At 42.2% G+C, this 16,481-nt stretch overlaps 1 protein-coding gene across 8 annotated transcripts; it reads right to left on the reverse strand.

The window, feature by feature from the left end:
• Positions 1-86: 86 nt before the first annotated feature.
• CG31635 (uncharacterized protein) lies at positions 87-16,403 on the reverse strand. 8 transcript variants are annotated; one of them, NM_001273206.1, is made up of 9 exons: positions 15,210-15,434; positions 13,261-14,236; positions 8,024-8,223; positions 7,646-7,964; positions 6,686-7,504; positions 5,267-6,624; positions 4,723-4,779; positions 2,942-4,313; positions 87-2,695 (listed from the first exon to the last, which is right to left on the reverse strand). In NM_001273206.1, the coding sequence occupies exons 2-9, from the start codon at positions 13,955-13,957 to the stop codon at positions 2,100-2,102; spliced, it is 5,418 nt and encodes a 1,805-aa protein (NP_001260135.1). In that variant the 5' UTR covers positions 13,958-14,236; positions 15,210-15,434; the 3' UTR covers positions 87-2,099. The 8 variants fall into 8 exon arrangements, with proteins under 8 accessions (NP_001260135.1, NP_001260139.1, NP_001260140.1 ...); NM_001273211.1 differs by lacking the exon at positions 15,210-15,434 and adding an exon at positions 16,319-16,403 and having other exon boundaries at positions 1,838-2,695; positions 6,686-7,492; NM_001273210.1 differs by lacking the exons at positions 4,723-4,779; positions 15,210-15,434 and adding an exon at positions 16,319-16,403.
• Between the last annotated feature and the right edge of the window lie 78 nt (positions 16,404-16,481).

Consider the following 16,481-nt stretch of genomic DNA (forward strand, 5'->3'; position numbering starts at 1 on the left):
AATATAAATTATATTCCCCTTTTGGCAAATATTTATCAAACACAAAGAATTTTAAAAAGTGACCCACTTAAACTCATTTATAGTTTCATTACAACTTTCATGTTTATTCAATAAATTTTTCGGTTTAGTAGTTTTTTTCTTCTAATTTATAAACTTATTTTATGTAAAATAGGTACTAAACTTGCCAATGTTAAATAAAATCATAGCTATTGACAAAAAAAAACAAATTTTTTAAGCGAAGAACAAATTATTTAATTGGTTTGCTGGTGAATTCAGTTGGCCAAAAAAAACGGGGATCTAGTTTAAGGCAAACTTCTAGCGACCGGTAAGCACCAGAAATATCAACTATTTGTAAATTAAGTACAGTACATTTTTTAAGTAATTCCACTTAACTGATGAAGATACGTTGAAACATTTTGGAAAATATTTGAAAAATTTGTTTGCTTTTGACTACTTAAATACGTACATAATATATAGATATATACACATATCCATATTGTTACACTTAAAGTATTAAACAATAAAATAGTAAACAAAAACAAAAATCGTTAACAAAGAGCAAAAAAAAAATATATATATCGGAGCTCGGTGTAGCTTCGTCTAGACTCCCCATCTTCCAATAGAGAGTACACACGCGGTATTTACAAGATCTTCCATGAATCAAAGTATGTTTACATGTTATTAAATATATATGTATCTATATGTGTGTGTGTGTGTGTGTTGCATTTAAATTGTATCTATAACGTTTAGGTAGGTCCATTAAGGGCTGACATCTTGAAAAGTTGCATGGTTCCGGGAAGACATTGGTGTTGATGGGTATGGCTTGAGCAAGTTTACTTAGAGCAAAAGTGTTCGAATGTACACACCCTGTACTTAACTCATATGGTATGGTTTGGTTATAGATACACGTACAGTGAACGCTTTGGGCACTACGACAAATATCACATAATGAGATCAATTGGATTTATTTTGGGTACTTTTGTTTTCGTTTGCGCTTCATTTCCGTTGTTAAGTTTTGGGTTGTGAAATAAGTATGTACGATTATTAATTGCACAATGTCATTGAACTTAAGACTTCCTTCCGTTTCGTTATTTTCATTCTTGGCTGGTGGGCTAATTACATTACAAACAAAATAAGTGGCAATTCGTAAGCTGATTAAGTACCTAATTTATGTAAGCAGTTGTTTTGAAAGTTGTTCCAATTCGTAATACTTCAGTTGAACCGATTTAGTTTGCACTTTAGATTTGAGTTGAGAAAGCGAGAAGAAATTAAAATAATGAATTGCACTATACATAGGTGTTAAGTAATCCTATGGCGGGAGAATTTCCCTTAATAAATTGTAACAATAGTGCTTTTCGCATAGTAAATATTAACTTAAGTAACAATGTGTTTCCGGTGGCTGTATTCTGATTATGGTTAATTTTTCAGTAAGTATTCATTTGAATCGGTAAGTACAAATTTTTCATCCACACGATTTTTGTTCCCTATTCCCTATGCAACTTTCTAAGAGTCAGCTATTAATGGCACACTAAGCCAAATAGTGTTTCAATAGGTTTTTATGATTTAAATATATGTGTGTACATTTAAAATGTTGTTTTTACATTTTACATTCATTAAAGTATATCCGCTTTTTAGGGTCAGTACTCACTTCAGAAAAAAAGGACACGAAAAATAATGAACCACATGTTCTTAATTTCGGAAGCAATTTTCTTGAAGTGAATATTGAGCATTTGAATTGCATTTCTATGCCATATAGGTGTAATTAAAATATATTTATATTTTCTTGTGTTATAAAACTTAAAATGAATTTAACCAAAAATAAAACAAAGTTAGTAATAACTTGTGTACTTCATCATATTTTGTTGGGGAAGTTGGGACAGACCCAATCTTTCATTATCATTATCATCCTTGACTTCCTAACCATTTTTCAAGGCGGGTGGGGTACAGTACGAAGGAGAGCCATGGGAATGCTGGGTGGGTGTTAGATTTAATCGTTTGAGTTGGGTGTTTTCACATTTCGCATCATTATTTGCTTTCCATGTAGTTACGCATTTCAATATATTTACGCACCAAATATATCTAGTTGATCCTAGGCCCCTTTAAACTACATTTGAAACTGTTTCCTCTTGGTCTTGCTGTTTATCCTCTGGCAGAACGCAGTCGGCGACCTCGCTGTGCATCACAATTTCAATGTCACCCAGTTCGGTGACTGCCTCCGCCTTCAGCGCCACATCCTCTGCCCTCGATAGCTTCTGCAGCGTGTGCAACGTTTCCTCGTTGATCGTGTGCTCCGGCGAAATGTTTTCCTTTAACTGACGCTTCAGGCTCAGCGGGATGTACGCTGCATTGCACTCCGGCGGCGATGGCGACTCTGTGCTGCTGGAAGCAGACGTTCCCGTGCTCAACTCACTTTGCGGAGGTGCACTGGGCGTGGCCTGTTCACCGCTGTTGTTAAAGGAGATGTTTTGGCGAAAGACTTGCTTGCTAAAGTCTCTCAGCTGTCTAGAGGCTGTGTCCAGAAAGGACGAACTTCCCGTCTCCGTGCTGGAGGCAGTATTTTGGCTGGCGTTGGAGATGTTGCTACCGGTCAGAGAGGCCCACGATGCAGGAGCAGTTTTCCGCGCAACCGAAAGAATTGGATTTGAATTGGTGATGGTACTGGAGTCGCCTCCTACGACGCTTGCCGCTGTAGCGTCTGTCAAAGCACATATTACAGGAATTATTAATAAAATAAATTTAGTAATATGGGTCTTTAAATTCTTAATCCCCTTAATAACACTTATACAGGAGGTAAGCAGCTTTAAAATAATTCAATGCAAAGTATACCAAAGTTATTATTAAAATGGAACATTTATAGAGAATTCTTCAAATATTATGGTTCCTTTATGACTAGAATTATCCCCTTTGTATATACATATAAATTACATAAAAAACAACTAACTCTGTGAGCTGTTTGTGATCGTGTTGGCGGCGGGCACGTGGCTTATTTGACTAGCCTTGGGTTCCGGCGAGGAGCCAATGTTGAATATTGTAAGCAGCTTGTCTACCGCCGACGGGTTGGCTATCCACGATGTTTTCCGGGCACGCGTCTGTGGCGCATTGCTGACGGGCTCGGCAGGTGGCAGCGACTCTGGTTCACTTTTGAGAACAGGATTCGTATTGTTCGCTGCAGCAGCTGCAGAGAGAGCAACCACGCCGGCCGATTCCTTGGTCAACGTGATGTCATTATCGCCGAACACGGCCAGGGGACAGATCCTTTGTGGAACTTCTGGGCCAGAAGAGGCTACAGAGTCTGTAACGTCGGTGGAAGTTGAGGTGCTTCCATTACAATTACTACTGCTCCCGCTGCTGCTGCTACCGGGCGAAGTTGAGCTTGAGTGACTTGAGGTGGGTGATATGGTCAGGTGCGGAGAAACCTTTTGCCCGGTTACCTCTACGGCTTTTGTACTTATGTGTGCGTCGATGTTATCGCTGGACTCTACAATGACCACACTGCTTACTGGAACGGCAGCAGCTGCCGCCTCCACTGCTTCGGACAACAGGACCGCCTTTCTCGCCGATTTCAGCATAGGTGTGGGTGGTAGATCAATTGGTGGCGTATGTGGCGTAATCGGCGGCATCTGCCGGTTGGCCATCGGCACCTGGGGATCCTCGTAGATGCGAGACACGTGGAAGCGAGACCTCGGCGATACCGACAGCCGCTTGATCGTCTGCGTCGAGGAGGTAACAGATGCCATGGCGGGCAGAGAACTGGAGGTCGGCAGGGCCCCAACGGCATTAAGGCTGTTCTGACTGCCACTGGGCGATCCAATGGTGGGTATGGACATACAGCTGCTGGCCGAGCGTGGCGTGTGCGGGGGCGGATGCTGGGCCAGCGGCGAGATCAGTGGACTTGCCACTTCAGCCACCCGTGAAACGTGAAAGCGGCTGCGGTTCGGCGAGGACGACGGCGATATAGTGGGCGGACTTGGTCCCGGAGAGCGGAGACGTGGTCCACGCTTCACCTCCAACAGAGCAGTCGGTGTGGGCAGGGCGGTTGCTGCAGCGGTCGCGGTTGACGTTGCAGTCACCGTGCCAGTAGCCGCGTCTACAATCGGCCGACTGTGGCAGGTCAACGAGATCTTCCGCGAGCCCAAGTAGTAACCGCCGCGACACCGTATGCCCGGAAGGCTGCCTCCCACATTGCTGCCGCCGCCGACCATGTTCGCCGTCTTCTCCGCCAGCTCCTGGGCTTGCCGCTTCTCATTTCGCGAGCACAAGGAGCGAACGGTGCCCAGCACCCTTGTGTAATCCAAGTGCGCATCGCTGCCGATCTGAAATAAGAGTACAGAGGGATAGTAACCAATCAGTATGGGAATTTTCAATTCTATTCGCTAGCGGATCATTTTTTATTTGAAGTCAAGCTGCTTCTGATTGAAGTAGTTAGTTGTGGCATTGCTCAGTTAACACATGTATAACGTCGAAAGGAGTTCGGGTTTAAAACTGAGCAAGTGGACAACTGGTTTTTGTTATCAAAGCGAACGAATCTTAAATTAAACTAAAGTGAAAAGTTAGCTGGGGTTCAGGCTACGCCAACTACTTAAACCAGGTGGTCAGAGTGCGTTTCAGTTGTTAGCAATGTTATCAGATGCAAGCCAAGCGTGGTCAAAGGACTGCAGCAGTTGAGCACAGAGGGCAGTAGGCAGAGAATTGGAGGAGCAAATTGAGTGAGGGTTTACTTACGCTCTCCTGGGGCAAAGGCGATGGCGGTATAACATTTACTATCGGCACTATGGGCAACTTTAACGGAGATGAGAGAGGCAACAGCAGTGACCACAAATGTAAACGATTTGATTAAAAATTCAAAATCAAAACTATCAACGCATAAAACGTCTATAATAACACAGCCATCCAAAACCAAGCACGATATTGCATTAAGTCATGGTAACAATATGTTTATCTACGGCCAGCCGCAGCATTGTTTACTCTTGGCAAAATAATTATTTGTCTAGAAACTTTGGGTTTTACATTAAATAATAAACATATTTCTAATATCATTAAAATTTGGTTATCAAGAGTAAAGAGCTACAAATGTGGCAAAATGTCAAACTCTTTTGTTAAGCAAATAGATGCCAACAAAATTTATGATTGATGTTACTTGCGAATTTACGAACTTTCATTTGCTTAACAAAAGATGTAGTTTGAATGAAATGGAAACTCAAATTCTACCATGGTCACGCATGGTACTCTTGGATTTAATGGACAATTCCGGGGCCAGATAACTTACCGTCAGTCGTTTTGGCTCATCGTTAATGTCGATCTGCGTGAGCGTCTTATTGGACTTGAGCACCTCGGCGATTATATTCAGACTTTCCACCTCTAGTTTATTGTCGCGGATGTCAATGCGCTGGAGCTTGCTGTTGCCACCAAAGGTAAGGATGGAGGCCAGTGTCTCTATCCCCTTGGCATTTAGATGGGCACTCTGTAGCCCCAAAGTTGTCAGAGTGGTGTTTTTCGTCAAACTGTCCTTTATGGTTGAAACGAAATCATTGGAGAGACAATTCTTGCCAATATTAAGCAGTTCCAGCGAAATGGTCTTCTGCAGTAATTCTGCCACTGCAGGTGCGCAGTCCTTGCTTAAATTATTATTCCACAGAGTAAGAGCCTTCAGTCCGCTAGGCGATCGGTTGGCCTCCAGTGTTGCCTCGGCCAGCTGCCGGCGCGAAAGTGTGTCATTCTTAGTTAGTTTTTCCGCAAACTTGGGATCAGCGGAAGCCGTAGAGCTGACACTGTTGTTGCTGGCACCGCTACTCATGCCGTCGAGCGATGTCTCGCTGCACAGGCTATCGGAGCTCTGCGATCGGTTGCGACTGGACTGATTGAGGTACGCACAACTGGACTCGGTGCGTCTCAAGCCAAGGCTTGCTCCTCCCGGCGACGTGGACGGTGGTGGGGGCGTAGGCGCTGGACTGAGAGACGGATAGGAACTGGGACTAAGTTCTTTATCCTTCAGGAGGCACTCCTCGGCAATGGTTACTTTTGGGGGCGGGAATGCATTTTCAAGTTTTTCTAGCGCTGGGACAACTGGCGTAGGTGTGAGCGTCGCTGCCTCCTGGGCTGCGAGAAGGCACTCGGTTGACTCCGTGGCAATGGTAGCCGTCTCTATGCCGCACATCTCTTTCGTCATATCATCCAGTCGCGTGCTCTCCAGTAACACCGAAAGGCGGCTTAACTCGTCGGGCAGATGGCGACTTATGTCGCCTTCAGATGCGCTCTCGAACGCCGAGTCCGTGCTGTGCGTGTCCTCGAAGTCTTCTCCAGCCTTGGCGTTTTTGTTTACATCAAGTGGACGCGACCCGGCAGCCCCCGCCACAGCACTGCCATTGATACAGTCGCTTTCCTCGGCCGTGACTTCAAAAATAGCCGCTGGCGAGGAACCACTTGGAATGTTTTCGATATCCAGTTGCGGTGGTACGACTGAAAGGATTGCTGATGCTCCTGCTTCCGATGGCAATTGAATTGTATTATTATTGGTATTGTTGTGGGAATTGTTAGCATTGTTATTATTATTGTTGTTTATGATGTTGTTCTGTACACAGGATTCATTGGGTTCAACGGTTTTAGCCTCTGTTGAGGGAGTAATATCTGAAAAAGAGAACTAATTTAGCGCTGTTTGATTTAACTGTTTAAAGATTAAGTTATTCACCACATAAGTTGCGTTCGTTTTGAGAACATTGCTGTTGTTGATGCGCAGGAGACAGCGGCTCCATGGTTGCACTTGCAACAGCTACCGATTCTGACTCCATCGGGCTGGATGAGATCATGGCCGGAGCGACTTCGCCTTCTGCTGTAGGCTGCTTGACGGCATTGGGTTCATAAATCTCGTTGCTGATTTCGCTGATGTCCTCGGAGCAGCAGGCTGCCAAGGTGTCGGTGGATATGTTTGAGGGCGCCTCTTCGCTGCTGCTTTCGCTATTCATGGAGAGCAGCTTGTCCAGCATCGACTGGCCGCTTCCGTTTTGGTTGCAGTTTCTGACAGTGCGAACAGTGTCCTCCGTGTTTTCGTCGTCGTTATCATTCTCCAAATCCACAAGAACACCTACCGCTGGATCAGTAGATGTCGCCTCCTCCGACGTTGTCTCTAAAATGGAGGCTTCGTGCGCAGGTAACTCACCATCGACGAAGTCTTTCGCTTGATTGGTGGTCGAGCTAGTGGATGGGGGAATGGCTTCCGGGGGCTCCGTTTCCATAGGTGACACGCACTCGTCCACCTCAATGGCACGGGTGCGCTTCAAGGCACCCATTCGTCGCTCCAGCTCGGTGGACTGAAGGATTAGGGCTTGTACCAGGTACATGACACCCTCGTTCCTAATGTTATTATTGCTAATGTCGATTAGCTCCAAGCTATGGTTGTAGCGCAGCATGTCTGCTATGTGCTGGGCATCTACACAGTCCAAGTCGTTGTACCCCACCCACAGCTCCTTGAGCCTTTTGTTTTGATAAAGACCACGGCCTGCAAACGACACTAAAATATAATAAATACAATTTCGGAAGTATTTAAATATTGATTACATCTTAGGTTTCGTTGCATTTGTCTATCTTATATCTTCGTGTTGATCTTATCACAAATCGCTATTCCCAAACGTAACCAAACCGACTGACTTACATAAATTGACGAGTGGCGCTCCCCTGAGGCCGCAGTGCTCCAGCTTTAATGTGTGCAGGTTGGATGAACCGAGGGCCCGCCCAAGACTGTCGGCACCCAACTTTGTTATCGGATTGCTCTCGGCGTTGAGCAGCTGCAGCTCTTGGCTGCGCTCCACCATGTAAGCACACAGTTCCCAGCAGCGCTTTGTCATCTCCGCCTTGTTGTAGGAAATGTCCAGCTCATTGGCAGCTTCATAGTATTCGATCATCTGGAAGAGGGCCATTAAACTGCTCTCGTCCAGCGTGCACTCGGACAGATCGATGCATGTGTATTGTATCTGCAAGTTAATATTGGCGTTTTACTAATCAAAGTCCGAAGCTGGATGTTCCATCTTACCCGTTTGAAAATCTCCTCGAGCGCTTCGCAATCGTTGGCGGTTAATTCTTTCGCTTTAAGAGGAAGTAAAGGCTGCCGCGCTTGGTTCAGATCCAGGGTCCTCAGGTGATCCACTACGCTCTCTAATGGCTGGGTGTTGTGCTTCTTACACGACTGCTGATACTGATCGACAATCTCGGAGCTGCTCTTCACGAGGTATACTGAAAGGGATAAATCACTTAGTTAATATACAGATATCAACATATTCATATCGATAAAAAATCGACAAGTATTCGAGTCAGTTCTTCTGTTCTGGCCACTCAAGTGTCGCCACTTCAAAAGGCAACAAATATATTATATTTGGTCAAATACGACAGATAACTAAAACATGTGGCGCGTGCGAGTGCTTGCTTGGCTCCCTACCCCGAACATCATAACCCACTTCCAGCATCCATGGTGACATGATCATCGACAATTGCCGGCGTCGGCAATAGACAAATTGTCCGTCTACACAAAGTAAAAAAAAAAAAAAATTAAATAGAATTGCGGCGGCAATTTCCAAACGATTTGCTTTTTTTTCCAGCGGGGCTGGTTGACACAAAATCGTGAACTTGTAATTTGCAACTCATTTGCGTTGCGCCTCTTTCATTGGGGCAAACAAAAATTCAGAATCCGCATAGTCTGCTCTTTGATGACAGCTCATGGCCAACAACAGGAACTCTTATAAACAGCTTTTGATGTGATAAATACATAAATATACGGGTCGATGATGAGCGGTGCTCGTCAGAAATTTAATAATTAAATTTAGTACACATTCATATAGTCTGTTTTCCTGGGAACTGTAGGTTACTACTGCAAGTTTGCTGCGAACTAAGCGCAAGAACATTGTGCCAAATGCCAAGTCCACCTTTCTTATAAATAGTTGGCAGCACACCTCCACCCAGACAAGCGTAGGTTCTTATGAAAAACGTAAACAATTTAATCTATCATTGCATTATCGCGGCACATCGGCAATTAAACGATTCGTTTTAGATCTGCCACAAACTCGGATGCCAACACACTGGCGGGCAATGGGAGGAGAGATGCGAGTTTTTGTCGCGAAATCTGTTCGCCGATTCCGAAAGATTTTCAATCTTGGCAGGCATTCAAAAGTGCTTCAGTTCTATTTCATCTATATAATAGTTCCTTCCGTCCACCTCCGCCAAACCGAGGCTGCCTTGAGACCCAACATCTGTTAAGTGATTCATTAGCGTTGAGTAGAATAATTCAAAATCTGAATTATTACCAATTCTCTTACGACCAAGCAGCAGACAATGTGACGACCAAGTGTATGGTCTCTTTTGGATTTGTTGTGCATTTTTAACTATAAATAAGAATGATTCAAGCCAATCACATTAGTATTGGACACTTGGCTTTATGGGTCAACGGTCAGCGGATGAGATACGAGGCATTATATAAACACAAGAAATATAAAATATATGCCATTTCCAAGGAGCATCAGTAAATCATAAACAATCTACCAAATAAATAAACAAAAACATCGGTGTATATTAACTATACTTTAATAGCAAAATAAGCCTTTTGTTATTTATAGTGTTTTCCGAACAAGTTTTATCTAGCATTCATTATAACCATTGTAGTCTTTGTCATTCCTAAAATCTTTTTCTTTTGATATGATATTTAGTTGTCTAAATTGTTTTTTTTTTTTTTTTTTTTGATCTATTTTTAATTGTTACGTCGGCCAACCACCACAAAACTATAAACAAAAAAACAAGCCTAGCCCACCTGAGAATTTTATGCAAAATTACCCAGCTTATTTGTCATCATCAACCAAATTAGCCAAGTTATAGATACAAAGATAGATGGCGGCAATACAGGTAAATAAATAGAGCTCATTGGCCTTTGGAGTTGACAAATCCATGAATGATCGATACCTGGGGAAATGGGGTTGGACATATGCGAATACCTAGGATTAGAGAATGTTTGTTTGTTGATTCGTGCGCTATCGATCGCATTGATAAATGAGTAAGCAACACAAACATTGTATTGTAGAATCGCGTGCCGCCGTCTGACTGCGTTTATTTCAATATTTTATTATTCCATCGATTTTTGTGCCTTGTGCGCCGCCTGCTGCTGCTGCTGACGTTGGCGATTCTCACTAAATTCACATCAGAAGTGGAAAAGTGTACGAATGTACGAATAGAGAAAAGCTATAGTAAGTAAGCGAGTAGCTCTGGCAAGAGAACCGGAAAAATTGTCCAATTAAATTGCTGTTAATTTAGTGCTAAACATTTACAATGTCGGAATCTTGTTCTCGCCGCTCTGTCATTAAATTTATGACTGCATTTTGGTTTACTGCAAGTTGGTCACAAATAATAGAAAAATACATAAATAGAAGACGGCAAGTTACGAAATTTGGAAAAAACCAATTTAGATTGAGAAAACTTGCGAAACAAACTGGTTTTAATATCATGTCTTATACTTTATTTAGCATTATATTTTATTAATTTAAGGCACGAAAGGCAAACACATGACCTTAATTAGTGGATTATAAAATATATATTGAAGTTTCGGAGCCTGTTGAATTCGGGAACCGAGTTGGCTTGTAATTCCAGTCAACCTGTTTTTTTTTTTTTTTTGACAATGCCTCTCATTCTTATCTGATTATTGATATCAAGCGCTGCCGTTGACTTGAATTGACAAATTGAATGCCATGACCGACGCTCGTTTGTCATTATCGGCCAGAAATTCTAAGGGAAAAGCAGACGAAGGTGTTTTTTTCTTGTTTCTTAAGAAGATAAGCGTCTCAATAGCTCTGGGCAGAAAAGTAAATTAAATAAATAAACCGCCCAAAATCAGCCATAAACACGCACCGAAATTGTAAACAAGCGTGCGAGTGGCGAAGGCAAGTTTCGTTTTTGGCTAAATGCAAACATTTGCGTTATTTGCGAAAAAGCTTACTCATATCTACTTGTTCTTAATTTTCTTTGTACCCTTTTGCTTTCGATTCGCATAAATTAATTACATCGCCAATGTGCACTAATCGAGCTCGTGACATTTTGCACAGCAATTGATATTCTAGTTATTATCTTTCGTGCCATTTCATTGACCGCTTGCATGTGAGCGTGAGTTTTGGCTCAAATGAAAATTCGAAACCGAATACAACGAAGTCCGTGCTCACGGATTTTCTACTTTTTCTATTTGTGTTGGCTGTGTGTTGAATGTATTTAAGAAATAAACCAAGTACTTCGCCAAATAATTAGCATACATTTTAGTTTTAAGGAACTTGAAAAAACAAGATAGATAGGTTTAACATTAAAACATCTTAAGAAAACAGAAAAAATGTACAACAATTGAAATTTTAATTCATTTTAATGAGAATTTTTGATTTGAAGATTTGTATGTTTAAGTAACTGAATGGATCACATACATGTGTATGTATTAATGTGCGTTCTTCACACGATTCTTATCTCGTAAGCCCGGAAAGTGATTTTGCTTTACTTAACAATAAGTAAATATCTAATAAAATGTGCATATCATATGAATAAAATCGCCGCTTTAATAAGTATCCTATTCGCGACCAAGTCATGTTTGTGTGGCCTAGTTTGCGCCTCGAATCGAGGTTATTTACTGGGAACGGACCTTTCTGTGATAAACGAACCCGGAAAGTGGATGGAATTTCTATTTACACAATTGTACTCTCTGTGGCGGCTGGCACTTTCATTCTTCGCATCCAGAATGCCTCACGTCTGTCATAATGTTGTTTTCCTGGGGCTTCTCGTTGTTCTTTTGGCGCTTTTGTTTTAGCGACAACGATGACATCACACACAAAGTAGTGTTACATACATTTACATACACTCAGACACGCCGACGAGACGAATGGGGAGCGCAAAGTGGAGCCCACGATTAGCGTCCAAGGCAAACTTAAAACGGAGCAAAAGAGAGCAAAGCAAAAACCAGAAACAGAAACAGAGGCAAAGGCAAAAAGAAACGCAATGCCGGGCAAAAGAAACAGCGAACAAATAATAAAATAATAATAAAACATGTGAGGAACGCGAAGCGAACTGGAGAGTAAAAGCAATAAAAAAGAAACAACGAAAAACGAACTCAACCGTATCTTATCAGTAATTTCTGTTATCGCTGACGTGAAAATAACAAATAACAAAATCAAAGGAAACTCAAAAGCAGGAATAGCATACACAAAAATTGTTCATCGCCGGGAATTGAAAACAAATTAAAAACTTTTAAAAACAAAGCAATTTGCGATTTAGCAAAATCAGCATTTCACGCCGCTGAAGAATGTTTATACGTAGTTTATTGTATTGGCATAAACTGAGAATGCTTGTCTTTTATCATTCGTATAGCTATAGCTAATATATGTTTGTTATAAATAATAAGTAATGGAAGTATGCTTCTAGATGTGAAAATAGATTAGGCATAGGAAACTCTTACATCATATTAAATAAGATGTGTATCTATGTATCTTTGCAGGCGAGAAACCTGTTGCGCTGTCACGTTAATTAATTTGTTTTATTAATCTCTTAATCAGCACCCCACTGTTTCATTTCCCAAATGGAATATGCAATTTCCTTGGGCTTAGCAACAGAACAATTTCCCTTCGCTCGAGTAGCAAATAGTTTGTAGAACGCATCTGTCGGATGCAGCGCTTTTCTCTGTTCACTTTGCGCAGCTGGTAAATAAATGTTTCTGCGCATTTCGCCGACTTGGCAACCATTTGAAATTAGCTGACAGATCTCTCGGATCCTTTTCACACCCGCAGCACAATGGGAAGCAAATCTACTGCTGTTTAATTGAATAAAATTCACAGGAAGTGAAGCGAATGTGTCTCGAATCGAGTCGAATTTGACTTCCGTGTTTGACCGAGTTTTATCGCCTACGATAAGATCGAAAGCACGGAATCCCAGTGGGTCTACAGAATGACAAATTGTCAACTGAACAGTGAGCAAATACTGCAAGCCCGGAAGAAATCTAACTGCAATTACCCGGAAAGCCCATTCTAATGATGTAGAGGCGCAACCAGGTGTTTCTATATTTAGAAACAGATAAATTGGAATTTTGTTCCTACCAACAATATGGAACTTTAGCTCAATCGTTCAGCTTCTTAGTAAGCACTTTAGCGAGCTAAGAATTTCGTCACTCTAGTTTAAATATGATCCGCATGGGTCATCAAAATGTGATATGCCATATCACTACCCCAAAATTAAATTAAAAAAATAAATTGTCATGACAAAACTCACCTTGCTTCCAAGGATTGGCCGGCTCCAGGTAGCCGGTGACCAGCTGGTTATCCGGAAACGAGACGCGTCGCGCAATGGACGAGGTGAGCGAGCTGTCCGATGATTTTCGCTGCAGGAGGCTGGGCGCCGTCGACAGGATGATGCCCCTGGGGGGCAGGCCCAGGGCTCCAGTGACTCCTCCGCCAGCGACAGTGCCACCGACACCACCTGCAACACCTCCTGATCCCGAACTGACGAAATCCGGGCAGATGGTCGAGCTGGGATTGGAGGCCAGCGAATCGGTGCGCCACACGGCCGTCTGCTTGGCATCGTGGTATATCTTGATCTTGTGTCGTTGCTGCGTTCGCATCTGAGCATCGAATGCGGTCGCTTCAGTAGCTGCAGCCGCAGCAGCAGTCGCATCAACGATCGGCGCAGCAGTCGCATCAGCTGTTTGTGCTAATTTCGTTCGCTCTGCCACAGCTGCTGTTGTTGTTGTTGCTGGTGTTTGACCCTCAGCTGTTGCACTTGTTTCCCCTACGCCAGCTGATGTCTTTGCTGCAGCAGCAGATGTTGTTGCAAGGTGCGTGGCAATTGTTGGCTCCGTTCCATTGCCTTCTGTTGTTGCTGCTGCTGCAGTTGTTGTTGTGATTGGGGTAGCTGTTGCTGCTGTTGTTGTTGTGTTTGGCTCTGCAATGTCGCGATTGTTGTGCAGCATTGTTGCAAAGCGTTTTCAGTTGCCGCTGTCGTTTTCAAGTTTGTCGCTTTTCAAGTTTGCAGAATATCTCGAACTCGTAGTTATTTTTCTTTTTTTTTTTGTTTTGGTTTTGTTTTGTTATGTTTTACATTTAAATACACTTTATTTACACACACCAACACGATTTGGTATCGTATTTTATTCGTATTTTTTTGTTACTTTTGTTGTTTGTGCTTCAAACGTGCGCTTCCCGTTTACATTTTCGAATGCTTTAATGTATTATTCTTTTTTATTTCAACACTACAAATTGAATATCAAAAGCAAATTAATTTCAAAGCGATTTGTATGCCGCTCGCCTACAAAGTAATGTTCGAATTTGTCAAACGCATCGAGTAATCAGCAGGGGCCAGTTTTACAAAACACAAAAAATTTTCCGCTCAAAAATTTCCGCCGTTTCGAACGCACAGTGGGCCCAGCCACAGTTGGTCCAAAACTGTACATCATTCTGTAATGTAATGAATGTAACTGCTTCACTTTTCTCACTTCTCACTTTTTTTATTTGATTTACAGTTAAGCCGTGTTTATTTTAACACAGTGTTATTTATTATCTGTAATATCAGTCTTTAACCCTTCCGACTAATTTCTTTTCACCCCACTGTGCAATGTTAACAAAAGAAAATGGAATATTAAGAAAAGAGACAAAAAGCGCAGAGCAAACGCACACTATCAAACACGAAGCAAGAGAGCAAAAGAGAATGGTATAAAAAACATTACCTAATTGTTATTGTTTTTGTTTGCGTTTGCATTGCCAGAGAAGCAAAAGAGAGAGCCAGAGGGAGAGGGAAAATCGAGAAAAGCCAGTCGCAGATTGTTTGCGATTGTTGTTTGTTATCGCTTTTCCCCTCTGCACTTTTCGCATTTTTGTTTACGTGCCTCTGCAAGTGTGGGTGTGTGTGCGGCTGTACTGCGTGCAAGTGTGAGTGTGTATTTTTGTGGGAATAACACGCGCCCTGTTGCATGCAAAACTCAAATTAAAAGGCAAATTGCAATTGGTAATTACACAGGCAGTCGAAAGGGACAAACAATTGCACGCTCTTACTGCTCACTTTTCCTCGAATTTTGTTTTAGAATAAATACACAAATTACGTCACGCATGTCGGAGGACTACTGAGTTGTTAATGTTTTTTGCGAAGTTTTTCTTTGATTTCCGTGTTTCTTTTGCTCTCCACTTTTATCAGTTTCGGTCAAGATATTTGTATTTGATTTTACGCACCAAGGCTTGGCGCACTTTGTTTCCACGCACCCAAATCTCTTCTTTTTTTTGTTATACAACTTTTGGCGAAGGATTACTCTTTGTGCAGCCAATCAGTTTATGTGGCGTTTTATAGGGCATTTAACAGAACCGCGCTCCATTCAGCATAGCGTGCAGCTATCGACCATTAGGCATCCGCGACCCAACAACAACCGATCACAAAGACGTTGAAAATGCGAAAGATAGAAATAGAAACTGAGTTGCGCATTTTCATGCTGTGTCCAACGGGCGGTGTTGCCAGACTGCCCGCACGCAGGTTTGTGATAAAGGACTGTTTATGCTAAGTTAGAATTCTTGAATTTCATGAAATTACGAATTACGATCGAAATACGTTAACACCAATAATTTCAAAACAAGCATATTCTGAAGCAAGACCGTTTTTCCAATAACTGGACATTGATTATTATAATTAATAAAAGTGATTGAATTAAAACTGAGCTAAAAATAATAGCCCTATTATAGTTTTAGTTCTTTAAAAATTTTTTGAATTGGCGACGTGTAAGCCATTTTAAACTCTGCCGACGATCTGGCAACCCCTCCACGTGTGCTCTTTTCACGCACCCTCTCGCTCACACTCCCTTAAATCGCAAGCAACATACAACATCAAAACAATAAGTTTCTGTACACATGCTCCCGGATTTTCACTTAAATTAGCATCTTAATTATAAACTGCACAAGTTATTGGTTTTAAGGCTACATTATCGGGCATATCACACAAAGTTATCCGCTGCTCTCTTAATCGCTCTCTGAATTCCACAATATGATGTCAGAGGAAACCTTTTTCCGTACACTTCGTAAGGTAATAATAAATTGGAATCCAATACGCCAGCTTTCACTGAGTACTTTGTTGGACACCGGCGACTTTTTTCTAAAAAGCTAGCCCAAATTTTGCGCGTTACATTTTCGGGTGAAGTGCATAAAGGAAAAAAAAAACAAACTTCAATTTTCAAGGTCACTGCTGAAGTTTTCCAGCCACACACACGCACATAGTCCTGTCGTTTGCCACCCACTGCAGCACTCAGAGCGTTCCGAAACCGAGCATTAGGATTATTCAAAGTGAAGAGGCTTACTTCGCACTCAAATTTAGTTACTGGGTTTACAAAATTTCCTCCGATGGAGCCGCGAAACTGGCGAAACAATTTACGAGCTCTGGCCAGTGTTACCAACTGCTCCAAGTTCTCTATATCTGAGTTATTTCGCACAACGCTATCTGGCGCGCATAGTATATGGCAT

The sequence above is a fragment of the Drosophila melanogaster genome, chromosome 2L, assembly GCF_000001215.4.
Source record: "Drosophila melanogaster chromosome 2L".
In the NCBI taxonomy this organism is placed as follows: Eukaryota; Metazoa; Arthropoda; class Insecta; order Diptera; family Drosophilidae; genus Drosophila; species Drosophila melanogaster.